Below are 17674 nucleotides of genomic sequence, written 5' to 3'. Positions count from 1 at the left end.
TGAGATAAGAAATTATGTGTAGCCCCACTATCTACATACCATTATCACTAATGGAATATCTGCAATTTTTCCACTGAATTTCAGTATCCCTCCTGATAACTCGAGAGCAGTACCAGATAGTTAATTGCGCTAAAGGGATATGGAGATTAGGAGTACGGAGTACCATTTAATTTGAAGCACAGAGATGCCTTCTGAATCCAGGCTTGAGGAATATCAAAACCATGAAATTCGGGAAGTTTTAGGTGAGGGTAACTCAGCTTGTTGATCTGGCTTCAATGGAATCCCAACCCAGAGTCGTCTACGATTGAACCACCCATTGGAGCCAATTACAATGAGTAAAATTCTAGACACCTGGTACAGTGCATCTGTGCATACCATATCCCGCCTTATTTATAGAAATAAGACTGTAGTACTCTTGGTCTATTTTCATTAGTACTTAGCACATGAGCATTCGTATCACTGACTTTTTCTTGGGGGTGATAAATCATCAGGAAAATTGAGTAAAAAATAAAGCCATCAATATAACCACATAACTAGAGTTGCGATTTTCAGACTCTAAGTATGTTGGAATCAGCACTCAACTTCAAGAATCATAAAATAAAGAAAACATAATTATGCAATCGGGTTGTTTATAATAATATTACACTCAAGTCGAAATACATGATATATACAACCAATTCAAGTTTCACAACAATATGATATATGCGAACATAACAAGCACGACCAATGAAACACCAATACTGAATGATATATTTGGTTTTTGCATGCAAGAAGTTATTAAAGTTGGTCTTTCCATAAGGATACACGCATTTTTCAATAAGCTGAAATAATAGGCTTGTAAGGATCTCCAAATGTTGCAACGTTTCCGGGCCTTGAGAACACAACCTTCAATCAACAATAAAACACAAAGTATTGTGATTTTCTTTACTTTATAAGTATTATAGCTGCAATAATTATTGGGGAAAAGCCAAAATGGTAACTCCATAACTATGACACAATTTTTTTTACTCTAAAAACATGTCTATTACACTCATACATATATGTGTGTATAGAATTTCAAAATCATTTTGAAAAGAAAAAAAAAAACTTGTGATTTTGATAGTAATTAATGGTTGTAGCTAGAATATCCGCTCAAGCTATATAATAGGTATACCTGGTAGTTCCCAAGTGTCTTTGTCTTAAAGCCAGCAGCTGTATAATCAAAATAGCACTCGAATGTACGGATGAATTCTTGGTTGAAGCCCAACGCAAGTATTTTGCTAGGAGTTAAATAAATAAATAACCATGAAATAACCACGAGCTGAATCATGAATGAGAACGTACAACAGTTGATAGAAGGATTGTTTTTTTATTTAATTACCTTTGGTTTTGCATTAAGTTTTTCTTCCAGTGTCCGAGTGTTTGATAATAATGTGCTCCTATGTTTTCCACATGCTCCACACTGCAAGTCGTTAAGTATTCGATGAGATTCCAGACAACTAAAAAAGTCATAAAGAAATTTTTTACATGTCGCATGGTGATCTTCGATGATTTTAGCACATACCAAAGTCTAGATGACGCAGCCATGGCGGATGTTAATCTAGTAAGTGAAGGTACACACAGTCCAGGAAATATGTATTCTTTAATGAACCCTGGGCTTCGTCTGTAATCATCATATCTTCCTTCTGGGACTGAAGTGAACTATAATATATTCCAAGGATTGTAATTGCAAATTAATAATATGGTCTAAATTGTTCATTTTTTGGCAAGTTCTAACTATATATTCATAGAAGTATACACTTTCTCTTTCTAATAATGACTTTAATTATGATCTTATTAGTTTCCTCCCATTGAAGGAGAGAAACTGAGTCCAGAAGATACCTGCAAGACTAAAATCCCATCCTCTGCCAATATTGAGTCGCAACATCCAAAAAACTTTTCATGATATTTATGGCCGACATGTTCTATCATTTCACTGAAAATACACACGCAGTTTTTTAGACAACCATTTGTGTTTCAATACAATCATAGAGACGAGATTTGCTTAAACTCACCAGGATATAATTCTATCATATTTGGAAGTGTCAGTCAATTGCCTGTAGTCACATAGTAGAAATTTGATTTGGTCCTGAACAATGAAGTGGATTTATTAGAAACTCGAAGAATGAAGAAAGAGAAACTTGATCAACGCTAAAAATCAAGTCTATTAAGGAACTTGTAGGAGGAAGATGGTGAAACTCAAAGCTTTGGAGGAGATCAAGGAAAATAAAATTCTAGATTCCAGAATATATTTGATGGTGATTTTCACTTTTAATTAAATTAAATCTTATATATCGTTTACTTTCGGTATTTCTTAAACCCCACTTACCTCTAAGCCAGCTTCCTTCACTTTAGTTTCTGCGTATTTGAGTTGCTCTTCAGAAAGGGTGATGCCTGTGTATTTACATCCAGTTTGTTTCGCTATTTCAATTGCTAAACTTCCCCAACCAAATCCTATCTCAAGAACGTGGTGGTGCTTTTCAACTCTTGCCTAGACACGTTTTATAGTGAAAAAATAAGTTGTTTTCATTAGATCATTTTCTTTAAGACAACAACATGATGCGTAAAAACTTACCTTTTGAATTAAGGAAGATATTTTTCTCATTTGTGCGACTTTGAAGTCTTCATCCTCACTCTAGTGAATGTTCCATGACAAATGAGTACATTCTAATTAAGGAACAATGAAACTGAAAAATAATTTGAAATCCTAACCTTGAATAATGCACATGAGTATGACATAGTCTCGTCAAGGAAGAGGGAAAAAAACTCGTTACTCTACAGGCAAACCAGATGAATATCACGATAACAGAATAAGAACTATTAGAGATGGTAATTAAGTTACGTACTTATATTCTAAGAAATACTTTTACATCTACAAAAAGTTATTCAATAATGAAATTTCATGGACAACATGACTATGAAAAGGAACTTTGCAACAATCACTAGGACACTTGCATCAACAGACAAAATAACAACCACATTAAGAACATAGAAATGTGTTAACTGAATTAATCAATGTTAGGTTCTATTTCACTGTCCCGGAAAAATGTTATTTTTGATCTTGTAGCATCATATATTTTGGCAAAACAATGTCAATGGTGGATAGTGTTGCATCTGAGTTTATCTGAATTATCATGTCTTTGTTTTATACTATAATTATTTTTGCTCAAACACCAACCATATTGCTAGACTAATTAGAGCTAGCAACAAAACAACAAAAGACCAACTGCAAGTTGGAGGCCAATGTAAAAGGCAGGCATCCACACCCGATCAAACCCGTTCAACATATGTTTTTTACACGTACTAGTGATATCCACAACAAGGGAATAGTTTAAACATCAAATAAGGTCTCAATACATGGCACGTAATCCTACTATGAAACCTCCAAATGAACACAACTTAACCAACAACATAAATACTGGTTCTAGGTAGAACCTATTTTCACTAAATCTGCCATAAACTCAGCTATGGACGCACAATGGTCTATTGGTCTTTAATTTTAATATCAACCCATCACAACCTATTCTTCCTTGTTATTTCCCTGTAGCAAAACCCCTCCTTTTCTAGTAGTGAAAACCAACTAAATTTATTTTTTAACCATTTATCAACAACCCAACCCAACACAACCAAGATATACTATATGAGATCGTTTTAAATATATATAAAAAGTATATCAATATTATACTTTATTTATGGAAAATTAAAAGTAAAAAAAATTAATATATACTTTTAAAGCATTTAAATAAATATATTATCTAATATTTTGCTATTTAAAAAAAAAAAAAAAAAAAAAAAGCCAACCTTGTTGTGCCAAGTGTAAAAATTGAGGTCGTAAAAATGTTAGGATGACCAAATGACATGACAATGTCATGGCAATTTATTGGCTTACAAATAAATTTTTTACTTTTTATTTTTACCATATATAGACCATGATAAATATGGTTTTAGCTCCACCTTTGAGGATTAGAAGAAATATTGTAGCCAAATTCCAAACATCGACCAATCAGAGAGCAGTCAGGTAGTGTTTGTACATGGTTGTGGCTTTTATTACATATTGCAACGGACTAGAGAAACCGGTGGCCACAGTCTCCTCCGTGGATATGACTCTCAAATAATTCTATGTCTGATTGTCAGACCCTTCCATATCAATTCAAACCTAATTTCTCCGCCTGTGTGGGGTCATCCTCCAAATATGTCTCATCAATAGTTACATCTCGATTCAAAATTATACGCTTCTTGGACGGTGACCAAATATGGAATCCTTTGACATTGTAACAACGACCTAAAAGTATTCTTTTCTTTGGCCTTGGTATGTTTTTTCCATCTTTTACATGATAATAAATTGTGCAAGATGACAAATATAGTATGTTGTTTTTCCTTAGGGCATCCACAATAGCGTTCAATAGATTGCCACATCATCATTCTACAATCCTTACAACTCTAAAATATTTTTTTCTACAATGCATTGAACTCTACAAAGTTCAATACAATGTTACAAAATGAAATTTATAGTAAATATTTAAGAATTAAAACTTTCCTTTTTCCCATTGAAGAGTTCAATGCCATTGAACTCCAAATCCATTGAATGTCAAGGTGACATCTCTCAATATTTGAGTTTCATCCATTGAATTACACATAGATTTGTCACCTCATTCAACTCTCCTATTGAACTCACTATTGTGGATGCTCTTGCCATACCTCAAAAGATATCTTGCAATCAATAATCATTTTGGAAAACGTTTCACCAAGTAGCATAACCATGTTGATTGCATTGGTTTGGTGTGGCATGTCAGGTAATCATGTGGTGTTTTTAGTTGATACGAAACAATATGAATTTTTTTTTATATAACACAAAAACTGTTGGATTAGTGTCTAAGTCCATAACTGTTTTGGTATGTACTTGACCCGATTATGAGCATGGTCCTTTTGGGTTGCCTTCACCATAGCAATATGTAGGATGATTTAAGGAGAGAAAGGTTTAAATATGATTTATTAATATATTATGAGAATAATATATTAAAGGAGAAATCATATTGTTTAATTAATATTGGTCAAGAATTAATTAAGAATTAATTTTGTGGTTAAAAGAGATTAATTAAACTTAGGGGACTGAAGTTGTAATTATAAGATAATTATAATTGGGCTATGGATCACCTAATAATATATAGGTTGAACGAATTCTATGGGAAGCCCATTAGAAATCGTCCAAGGGATATGTTTAAGGAGTCCATGGGCTGCTTAGGGCCTAAGCAGTCAGATTAGGGTTTCCTAGTTGTAAACCCTAATAGCCTACATGTATAAAAGGGACCCTTAAGCCCCAAAAACGTGAACAACACTTCCATTAGGGTTTCCAGCTGTTTTTGGTGCCTCTTTTTCTTCTCCTCTTCATCCAAGTTGCATATGGTGTTTGTGACTCCATTAGAGGTACTACACTTGTGGTACTTGCTTTCAAGAGCTAAGGAAATTCAAGGAACTAGTTGTTATTGCTATATAACAACAAAAGGTATGTATTCTAGCTTTATATATGAATTTCGAAAATTATAGTAGCATGCCAGGTTTCTTTTTGTGTTCATAAAGTTGTATAACTAATAGTGAAAACATAGATCCAATACTAGGGTTGCATGCACACATAGGATTGTTTGTATAAGACCCATCAGTGGTATCAGAGCCATTGGTTTTTGTTTTCAATTAGCTTTTATTCAAATTTGTGAACTTGACATATAAGGGTTTATGGCTAATAAACCCTAAAAGCTAGGTAATTTTCGCAATTAGGGTTGCAAAACCCTAGATGGCGAGTTTTGCTAGCGTTTCCCAAATCCTTTCCTTAGCCTCCAAGATTTTGAAATCTAGGGTTATCCAACCCTTGGATTTCGAAATTACCTCCTTCCCCAAGGTTAGATCCTAAATTTTAGGGATTTGGATAATCTCATATCTTGTAATTATCTTTTAATTGTTAAATATGGTAATTAAAGATCTTGAATTATCTCATCCCTTATTTTCGAGATTTAGAGAGGGATTCAAGGGATTAGGATATCCTAGATGTATAATTGGTAATTATCCTCATGATCTAGATAATCCCTTGTGATTTAATAATTTAAATTAATTGTTTAATTTATGGTAATTATTAAATCAAGAGTTTTAATATTTAAAATTTTAATTTAAATGTCTTAAATTCGAAAATTTTAAGTGAAATTAAAACCTAATTGTTTTGAAGAGTTTCAAAACTTGCCCTCAAGTTTTGGAATTTAAATTGTTGATTAAAAGTTAATTTTGAAAGTCTAAATTCCAAAACCCTGATTTTGAAAAGTTCAAATTAAACCCTTATGGTTTTATTAAATTAATTAAGTGTATAATTAAAAGAGATTTAATAAATCCATAATGATTTTGGTTAGTTAAAAGTATAATTTAAACCACCTAGTATTTTAAAAGTGTAAAATACACCCTTATACTATATATAACATTAAAAGTTTAATATTATATATGTATAACTAAAAATTCATTCTTACCATTAGTAGGCCTCATTCACGAAGCTAGTCTATAAGGGGTGTTTAACGAAATTGCCTATAAAATGGCGATTGAATGGGTATCCACTCTTACCTACCGCACTCTTGACTAGTGGAGGGTCGTTAGCCGAATGGGTAGGATATGATAGAAACCTTCCATTATAAGTATAATGAAGTACAAAGTAACTAAATGCTTTTTCAAATTCCCAAATCATAGTTACTTTAGGCAAAATGTGAAATTGTATGCTAACCCATGGAATTACACTTTGTACCCTTGTCAAACGTTAGTGGAGCGTGTGTGGTTAACCGGCACACTAATTTGGGGATGACATTGGTGGCAAAGGGTGGCTCGATGCTTATCATAGATCAATGGAGCGTGTGTGGCTAACCGGCACATTGATTAGGTGATAGTAGCATTGGGTGCACCATGTGATTCGTATGGTTATTTACACCTTGTTTGTGATCCTCGGCATCCCAGTCACGAATAGTAGGGCATAATCGAGATTAAACATGCCATTGAAGAGTTCAATGAGTCTCAAAAGATCTAGGAGTTTCAATTCATTTAAAACTTAAACTTCTTTTTCGTTTTTAATGGTGGAAATTGGTAAATCGTCATTTACCTACCTTCAAATATTCTGCAACTAGATTACGGCATCCCTCTTCTAGGTTGTAGAGTATTGTGTTGGATCCTAGCTTGATGTTTCATTTGGGTGTTGCATCAAGAATTCTAATCAACTTAACTTGAATTTTCTCCCGTTTTGTAGATGTCTGAATCTTACAATGGTCTTCCCAAATCCTTTGGAACAAGCTTTCCAAATGAAGATGACGTTCCGAGATACGATCAAGGAAATGAGAGTCATGCTTCACTTCCTCCACCTCCTCCAATTATTCTCCCTGACCCACAAGTTCAAAGGATTGAAAAGTTCAAGCTCACTCAAGCCCTTTTGGCAAGTAAACACGAAGACGGGAAACCTGTGTGTGCGCACGTCTTAGAGATGAAGTCATACATTGATAGGTTAAACATGTTGGGTGTCGAGATTTCAAGTGAGTTGGCTGTTGACTGGGTTCTTCAGTCACTTCCTGAATCATATAGTGAGTTCGTTAGAGAGTACTATATGATGGACCACGACGTGACCCTAATTGATCTCACCTATTTGCTTATAGCTACTAAATCAGCAATGATTTGGCGTGCTGGTCAAGCAAATTTGTCTAGTGAATCAAACTCCCAAACTTCAATGGACACTGGCAACATTGGAAGTCCAGAAAGAACTAAGTCTGTGATTGTCCGATGTGTTGTGCCAAAGGAGTCTATTTGCTTTTATTGCCAAGAGAAGGGGCATTGGAGACGAAGCTGCCCTAATTACCTGAGAGATCTAAGAGATGGGAGAGTCAAGACGTATGGCTCTGCTTCAGGTAAAATCCATTAACTAACTCTTTTAAGATCCTATTCTAGATTCTTAATACATGATGTGATAATATTACATTTTGATGTTTTGTAGGATCGAAGAAAAGAGAGGAAGCTTGAGAAAAGAAGTGAGCTGAATCTGATCATGAAGAAATGGATTTCGATCGCATTACTTGAAGAATGGATTCTTGAGCTACAACTTGGAGTTAGAATAGATTGTTAACATAGTTTTTCAGTTGAATTGCATTGTAAGGACAATTTTTTTCCGCAATAAAATAAATTTTGATTTTGTCTTATTTATTTATCCTTACAATGAAATATATGAAAAATTGATGTTCATGTACTTCTATTATTAGCAAAATGGATTTGATTCTTAGTTATGGAAATGTCAAAAGTGTACCAAATAGGGAGACTTTCTCATCGCCCAAGTTTCAATTGGACAGAAACTTGGAATCATGCAATGTGTATTGTATGATGAATGGAAAACTTTCACATTTGGGAAACTTAGACTAATTCTTTGGCAAAGTGTCAGTTGAAGGACTAGGAGATCAAGTACACTAGGTTGTGCGTTGATCAAGTCCACCACAAGAGTGACAAAGATATTCGTCATGATTTACTAAAGTTTAGTAAATGTGATTATACTTATAAGATTAAGTGTAATTCTGAGATTGATTGAAAGAGTTTCAATGAATAGTAGAACGAATAAAGAAGAATCGAGTAGGCAGAAAGATAAAAGTTTCTCTTTTCTAGGAAGAAGGGAGAGTACCTTTTATTGTGTTTTATGATAAGTCTTAAAGATTAAGAACCATGTCTCAATAGATCCTCTAAGTGAGTCTTAGTGCAATTGCATGTCTAAGAAGAGGAATCAAGTATTGTAGAAATGGTTAAATCTAGAAGTCAATCACACTTCGTTCCAATATCAAGTCTTAAAGTCAAGATTGTGACATTGAGTGAAAAGTTTTAAGTAGGTTTATAACACTCATCAAATATGGAACTTGGAAAAGTTTTCTTATTCTTGTACATTTGAGATTGGTAAGTTGTGATGTCTTGGATAAGACAAAGACCAACTAGGACCAACTTGTGAAGTGTTCTTGTCTTGATAATAACTGCACTGACTCTTGAATATTTGATTGTCAAGAAATGTTTATTGACAAAGAGAATAATATATGTCAAGAGGTCAGTGGGAGTTTTAATGTTTTGAAAAAGTTTCAAGAACAAATCAAATAAACCTTATCGATCATCACTAGCGCACGAGTTGAGGTTTACAACCTATCGTGTTGACATTATTTTGATTCTGTGCCAATCCAATCGAGTTAATTATGCATGTGAGTTCTATGAATTCTCATTTGAATGCATAAAAAGCAAGGACCTTGATCAATGAAAGTACATTGATAAGAAAGGGTGAGCTGCTTAACTACTTGGAAGACGTGGTGGGCAGCTGTGCTACCATAAGGCAAGAAATCAAGATTAAGAAAGGTCAGTCCATATGAGTTTGAATTTGTCATAAACTTTGGTTTTAACAAATTCACATGGATAGGAACAAATACACCATTTAAATCTAAGTGTCATAAGATTTCCTCCTTCATGAAAATGATTGTGAGGAAATGCTTTCACTGAGAAAGATTTTAAGAAGATAGTGATTGTAAAATTGCATTCTCGAATTCGATCATGGTTACGGTATCCCTTTCCATAATTTGAATTGTGAGGTTTGGCAATTAGTCTTAATTGTTAAGACACACATATGAACTATCTAAGGCAAAGGTGTATAAGTTCAAGAAGCCTTGATAAAAGATTATCAAAGCACTAAGTATTAGAAACATGGACTTAAGAAATTCAATAGTTATTGTCTTTCTGAAAGTTAAGATGTTTATGAATACATGTCGAAGCTAGTGGGAGCATAAGTGTTATGTTTTATAGTAATCATCATGATAGTGGGAGCATAAAAGTTATGATTGTATGATTATTATGGAAAGTATTGCAAGTTAGCAATATTAATTATAGAAAAACAAAGATTCAATTTGCAAAGTTGCATGGGTTGAAAAGTTGTTCTGCTATAATTAAGGGAGAGAATATTATACTCCGTTTCAAAATCTAAAGCTTAGATTAAGAAATTTTAATATTTTCAGTCAAAGGATACATTGTGTGTTCTTAAAACGATTATGATTACGGCATCCCTCTTCATAGTTCGAATTATGAGAACATGACACATAAAATATTATGGCAAAAGATTGGTAAAGTATCATATCTTTATGTAAGACATTATGCATCGTGTCCCATACGCTTTGGGTATAGGATCGATTGCAAATGCTATAGTATTTTACCCTTCTAAAATTTTCCAAATGTCTAGCGCATTTAGAGGGAAAAAGGGACTAGAATTGGTTTTGACTAAAATAATTAAACAACTATCAAAGGACAATCCAAAGTTCGACGAGAATTGATCGCTTGTGAGTAGTTGGAAGTATAGTATTGGAAAATATGGAAATGTTTCCATATTGGATGGACCATATCGACATCATTACAAATAGAAAAGATTCTATTAAGAATGGGTTGTCATGAGGAAAATATGGAAGCGTGTTCATATTAGGAAGTAAATATTGAAAATCTTTGTCTAGATTAGAAACTTTTATGTAAAAGGATGTTCAAAGGAATGTACTTTGAGTGAGAGACATCATATCTAAGGAATTGTCTTGTAACAATCTCCGATAGAAGACTTTGTAATATCATTGGCAATAGTGCAGTGACATTATGAAGGGATCATTGCATAAAGTGTTAAGATCTAGCATATTCTATAAGTAACGAGAATTTGATATTCTTACACTTATGAAAATGGATTTGGAGTTGTGAAATGAGAATGATTGGAAATGTGTTCAATTGATCTATTTCACAAAGCATGGACCATAGGAAACACGGTGTGCATGCTTAGAGCATGGGACAATTGTTGTTGTAATTCAAGCAATGAGTTGATTATCCGAAACATTAAATGATAAATAATGAGTAATCAATATGGTGGATAAATAGAAGGGTTTTATTTACTCTCACAAGTTTGGGGCCATATAGGATTAAGTATTGTTGTTATGTTTCAATTTGCATGTTTTGACTTCCAGAATAACTAGGTTATCCAAACATCCACAGTTGGTCATACGTTGGGAGTAGGTATGAATAAAGACTGTCATGAATCTGTTTGTAGATTGTCTGAAGTGTTTAGACATGGCACAAGTTTGTTGCAGAGTTCGTGAGTGCTTTGATAAGATTAAAGTATTGGATTAAACCCACGCTCACTTGGATCACTTCATGGTTTTATCACGAGTGATTAGTGAGACGATAATATTGTATATTCTTGAAACTGAGACGTGTGAGTTGTTATTTGTTGGTCCGTTACACATTGATAATAAGTAAACGCACCAGTAACTTGGTGTTATAAAACTTATTGTTGTGTGTGATTCGATCAGTAAATGCAAGCGAGCATTTGAGTCGAAGTTTATCCATTCCTTTTACCCAAAGTGGGATAAAAGCGATATATGTGGGCCTCTCGATGATTTAGTGATGACACCTAAGCGCTTGGCCAAGCCGGGACTAAGTTGATGTGTTCAATTGTAGTCTGTTATCAGTCGTCATGAATCGGAAGTCGGGAAATAGTATAGAGAGAATGATTGAAATTCATGTCTTTTGTCTATACGATATCTTGAGAATGGAGGAATATATAATCCCTTATCTAGAGGACACGCTATCTGATAAGATCAGAGTTGATAGCGGCTTTTGAAAACTATGATTGCTGATCAGGTTCTAAAGTCATATGGAAAATAGTTATTAGACTTATCCAAGTGGGAGACTGTTGGATTAGTGTCTAAGTCCATAACTGTTTTGGTATGTACTTGACCCGATTATGAGCATGGTCCTTTTGGGTTGCCTTCACCATAGCAATATGTAGGATGATTTAAGGAGAGAAAGGTTTAAATATGATTTATTAATATATTATGAGAATAATATATTAAAGGGGAAATCATATTGTTTAATTAATATTGGTCAAGAATTAATTAAGAATTAATTTTGTGGTTAAAAGAGATTAATTAAACTTAGGGGACTGAAGTTGTAATTATAAGATAATTATAATTGGGCTATGGATCACCTAATAATATATAGGTTGAACGAATTCTATGGGAAGCCCATTAGAAATCGTCCAAGGGATATGTTTAAGGAGTCCATGGGCTGCTTAGGGCCTAAGCAGTCAGATTAGGGTTTCCTAGTTGTAAACCCTAATAGCCTACATGTATAAAAGGGACCCTTAAGCCCCAAAAACGTGAACAACACTTCCATTAGGGTTTCCAGCCGTTTTTGGTGCCTCTTTTTCTTCTCCTCTTCATCCAAGTTGCATATGGTGTTTGTGACTCCATTAGAGGTACTACACTTGTGGTACTTGCATTCAACAGCTAAGGAAATTCAAGGAACTAGTTGTTATTGCTATATAACAACAAAAGGTATGTATTCTAGCTTTATATATGAATTTCGAAAATTATAGTAGCATGCCAGGTTTCTTTTTGTGTTCATAAAGTTGTATAACTAATAGTGAAAACATAGATCCAATACTAGGGTTGCATGCACACATAGGATTGTGTGTATAAGACCCATCAAAAACGACATGAGATAATGTTGAGTTTTGTCTTTTAGCATTAAAACGACCCAATTGAAACATAATAAAAATGACCAACACAACAAAAATGAAAAATATAAGATAAAATAAACATTTATTTAATTTAATTCCTATAATCTTACAAAACTTGAAAAACACATGTTGATATTGTGTGAACTTCATGTCCAATCTTGAACAAAAACACAAAGTCATGTCGTGTCATGGATTGCCACCACTATATTGGCTTAAAAGCATCGACCCAACATGATGTTGAAAAGTAAACACTTTAAACTATCATGCTTGTATTGTTGTGGGGTATACATAACCTACTCTTGTCCCAAACAAAAAATCACTAAATAAATATCTAGCATGTTATCAATCATAAGTCGGTTAACCTTTAAGTATATTTAGTATTCCAGTATAGTCTATTGATTCCAAAATTATCCTCATGCCTCATCCTTGTATTTCAATTTAAGTACCTACAAAATCCTCAGATAAAAATATATTATGAAAGGAAGTATCTTATACCTCCGAGAAATGGTGCACTAGAGTACTCCAACAATATGCATGTAAGTAGTTAAGTCATTCTTTTGATGTATCCCCTTCGAGAAGATAAGTTGGTGTTACTTCTAGTAGGCATGATGCTCATAAGATTTCATTTAGGATACCCTGTGGTTGCCTAAAATCCCTTGATTTCTCAATTGTATCATGTCTTTTTCATCCATGTGACTAAGTATCATATGTGAAAGTCTATTAATTTATGAATTCGAATGCTAGGAACATAAAACTAATGTCAAACCTAATATAGTTTCCCTGTTTAGCTCATACAACATGGACACTTTAAACCCTTTTATAACCAGTAGTGCTCCTTTTAGTGAACATTGGCGACTAATATTGAAAAGTGTATTTGAACCTTCTTTGTCCATAGTTTCTAAAGAGACCAATTTCTTCTTTAGCTTGGAAGTTACCTTACCTCTATGAGAGTCATGACCCCATCACCTAATGCCAATCACGTTAAAAGACTCATCGTTCCTTATCACCACACTACCGATTTCAACTTCTTAATAGGTTTTAGACTCTTCCATGTTCAAACACATATGAAAAGAGCACCCTTAATGTTACCTTCCAAGCTTATATTCTACCACCATAAGAACCAATAATTTTTCTAATTTCGTTTGTTTGCAACATATATATTATATATGTTTCATTGATTTTTTTGGGACATCCATTTTTGAATACTTAATCTCTCTAAACTTGTGGAAATCATGTCGTATGTTGAGCTTTTTTTTCTAAGAACTTGACATTCCTCTTATTTATTTTCCTTTTCCACTTCAGAAGGATCCTCATTTCAGCCTTCACCATGAGAAACATTTAGTCGAAATGATTGACCCTCATAAACATTATGCCATGCCTTGTACGTTAACTTTTTAATCTTTAGGACATGGCCTCTTATATTGTGGTAACTTGATTAATCACAAAATAATTAATAATGTTTTCATACAAAAGCAACAATGAAACCAAAAAAATTTTCTTATATTTTGGTATGTCATATGCTAAAATTATTGTTGCCTTTGAACTTGTCAATCACCATATAAATGACCATAATAAATTGTGTATTAATATTCTTGCAAAAATCCATTAGCCATTAAATTTTACATGACTTGGAATAGTTTTGGACCATGACTTTATGAAACTACTTGATACATTTGTGACCCTCGGATACTTTTACATTAATTTTCCTGATTTAAGATATATGAGTAAGGTAGTCCCCTTAGATTATCGTGCGATAAGTCACGTGGATAGAAGACTCATTCTCATATTCATGTGCACATACCCTGAATTTTTTGTTACATCTCATGTTATATAGCTTGGAACTCCATTATGTAGTTATGTTTTTACAAGTAACTCCCTATATTATTGATCCTCATGAATACTCATAATCTCTTTGATATTTTTTTTTTCAGACACTTTATATTCATGATTTGGAAAACACATAATAAAGCGTTGTTGAGAATTTATAAAAGGGATAGACCAAAGATAATTCAATGAAGTAAATTCTGATATTGAACTTGTCCTTTTAACCTAATTATAAAATTGAAATGCCCATAATATTGCAAAACCAAGACTCACCGGTTCTAAAGGTCTCTATAGTTTCCTAATTAAGGAAACTTATGAAAATCGTAACTAAAATGTCATCCAACTCAACTCTTCACCCATTGAAGAGACCCTTTCAAGAAATATATCCATTAACTCTTTGAAATTTGTCAATGTGTTCAAAAATTACCTTCCCTTAAGCTCTTATAACAATTAATTGATGTGGAAGCATAATGATAAGTTTCATAGAATGAATTTATCAAGAACGATCAAACAAGATATATTACCATATAAATAGTGTAACATATGTATCTTAGGTATTATTCTTTTGAAGTTCCTTGTGTTTTAAAGACTTGGGTTTTGAGTTTTGCCTCCATCGTGACGTGGCAAGTGGATTACCAGGGCATGGTAGTGCCATATCACCACGACACAACACTTATTAAGTAGCCATAATGCACATAAAACCCTAAGTTTCAGGATTTAGGGCATATATAAAGGATATAGGGGCTAGGGTTTTGAGTTTCGACCACCTTCAGCCTCCATCATCCCAAGAAGAGCCCCCATCCAAATGTTGACCAAAATGGAAAATTTATAATTTATGAGAATTCTATAAGTTTAAGAAGTTATGACTTCATGAAAATGGAAACGATAAGTTCAATTCACTAAGATGTGATTTTATAAATATGTTCGAGAAAAGAAATGCATGAGAGGATGTAGGTTAGGAAAAAGGATAAAATAGGAAATTTTATGCTTTTTGGGTAAACTTTGTGAGTTTACAAATTAAGATCTGTATTAAGTCGATAAGAAATGAATTAAAAGAGTTATAGAACGTATCTCCACCTTCGAGTGGATATAAAGATATAGAAAACGGGTTAGAAACGATGAAGTTATACATGCTAGAAGCTGGAGGAAAAACCGTCCCAAGCTATAATGGAATCAACCATGAAGGTTGATGATCTACAACCACCATGGCACGATAAGGTGCTTGCCATGACATGGTGAGAGAGAATGGTAATTTAGACAAAGTCCATCGTCGTAAGCAGAGGGGAAGGTACTTTGCACCACTACATGGTATATTGGTACCACGAAATGGCGGTAAAAGTGAAATGTTATGGGAAATTGACACGCAACTCGACCACTGACCACGGCCTAATAGCACACCCCACAGTCCGGTGGACATCCCACCATGACCTAATAGCACGCCTCATGGGGCGGTGGAAATCCCACCACGATGCGGTTACGCAACCAAAACATGGGTTTTAAACCTGCTAAGGCTTCATTTCAAACCAAAAAAACACACATCATAGTTGGGGGAGAGCAGATAACATGAAATTTTGAGGTTGAGAAACATAGCTAGAGATAGAGCCTAACAAGGGGTTAACATCCTTGCACTCCTAAGGTAATGATTTCTCCATTTTCTTAAGCTTTGAGCTTTAATGGTGAATGTGCTAGATTAGGGAGAATGTTTGGTTTGATCAAAGTATAGCATGTATATGATACTATTAAGGGTGTTTAGGAGCTTTGATCAAGCCTTGTGGGTGATTTCCATGATGAAATCAACCTATTGATAGTTAGTGTTTGAAAAACCTAACTAGTGATAATTTCAAATTGATTTATTAGAAATTATTGTAATGAACTAAGTAGTATGGGATGCTTAATTAACTTTTTGTATTGGCTTTAGAAATAGAAACTGAAAAGATAGAACTTTGATCCATTAAGTGAACATTTTGACATAAGACGGTCATTAAACTCTTAATAGGCTTAAAACAAGTTTAAAGGAACTTGAAATTTTTTATGAATATGCCTCTAGCAAGAACATAGGTCAAGATGCATCGATTGATGATAGGAAGCCAAAAGGTAGTTTGTCTTCACTAAATAACAAGGTGAGTAATTGCTATATATATATATATATATATATATATATATATGTGTGTGTGTGTGTGTGTGTGTGTGTGTGTCTGTGTGTATGTGTGTATATATATACATATTACCTTAAGGAACTAAGTGAATGCCCTCAAGTTACTAGATGAAGATAGACTAAGAATATACATTTCAAAACATGTAGTTGGACATATACATATATTTAGAGTATGTATGAGGTATACGTTTAGAAACATGTAATAGAGCATGTATATATACCTAGAGAATGTATGGTTAGATGAGAAGGGTATTTGTTAAATACTTGAGAGCTGGTAGAAAGATTTATAACATGATTATATGCATTGTTATCATATAAATGAGTATATATGCATGTGTAGATGTTAATGGTATTGTATAGAATACCTAAGAGATGTTATAAGAAGATAAAGATTAAGTACTTAATGATTTGAGTACTAGATGAGTAGTAGAAGATCTCTTGATGAGATAAAGAGATGGATCGTCCATTGAACAAATGTTATGTGATGAGTCACATAAAAGAGTTAAAGAAAAGTATAAAGATGATTCCATTGGGAATGCGATAGATATTCATTCGAGAATAAGAGAATTGTTCCTTCGAGAATAAAGTGTAAGATTCCTTTGGAATAAAATATATATTCCTACAGGAATAAGAGTATGGTCCCTTTAGGGGTGTAGATAAATAATTCCGACAATAATGGGATTGTGTATAGTTAGAGAAGATAGATGAAGGGTTCCATGAGTGGAACAAGGTAAGAAAGTTCTTTTGAGAATTTGGATGTAATATGTGAGGGAGTAAAAGTAAAGAATCGATGAGGAATTCAAGAGAAGAATAATGTCAAGGGATCCATAGGGGATCAAGATGAGGGGATTATGTTCAGATGGTTATTCCCGGTAAGATTAGAGGTATTTTGTTCTCTTACATGATAATGTACTTATCATATATGATTGGACAATTTGGGTCTAAATGAGAATAAAATGTTGAGGCATGAAAACCTGAGAATATAGAGATTAGATTTAAGTAGAGTAAGAGAAAGGAATGTTGAGAGTAAGAGATGAGAAAGGAGCAAAGTATGAGGATGAGAATGACATGCGTAGAGAGAGGAAATAGCAGAGAAATATGAGATGAGA

General features: G+C 33.6%; 1 protein-coding gene across 2 annotated transcripts in view; it reads right to left on the bottom strand.

Annotated features, from left to right (window-relative positions):
* Window positions 1–598: 598 nt before the first annotated feature.
* The window catches only part of LOC145000602 (uncharacterized), a 37668-nt gene continuing 20592 nt past the window's right edge, over window positions 599–17674 (bottom strand). For both annotated transcript variants that reach the window (XM_078959858.1, XM_078959859.1), the window contains exons 17-25: window positions 2731–2793; window positions 2594–2653; window positions 2348–2509; window positions 2034–2107; window positions 1861–1954; window positions 1544–1680; window positions 1361–1441; window positions 1154–1259; window positions 599–885 (exon numbers count right to left, since the gene is read on the bottom strand). In XM_078959858.1, the coding sequence (XP_078815984.1) occupies window positions 814–885; window positions 1154–1259; window positions 1361–1441; window positions 1544–1680; window positions 1861–1954; window positions 2034–2107; window positions 2348–2509; window positions 2594–2653; window positions 2731–2793 (849 nt within the window). In that variant the 3' untranslated portion in view covers window positions 599–813. The remainder of the gene's footprint in view (window positions 886–1153; window positions 1260–1360; window positions 1442–1543; window positions 1681–1860; window positions 1955–2033; window positions 2108–2347; window positions 2510–2593; window positions 2654–2730; window positions 2794–17674) is intronic.

Source organism: Lactuca saligna, chromosome 6 (genome assembly GCF_052625555.1).
Source record: "Lactuca saligna cultivar CGN05327 chromosome 6, ASM5262555v1, whole genome shotgun sequence".
NCBI lineage: Eukaryota > Viridiplantae > Streptophyta > Magnoliopsida > Asterales > Asteraceae > Lactuca > Lactuca saligna.
Note: the sequence above shows the minus strand (reverse complement) of the source record. Positions and strands in the feature narration are given on the sequence as shown.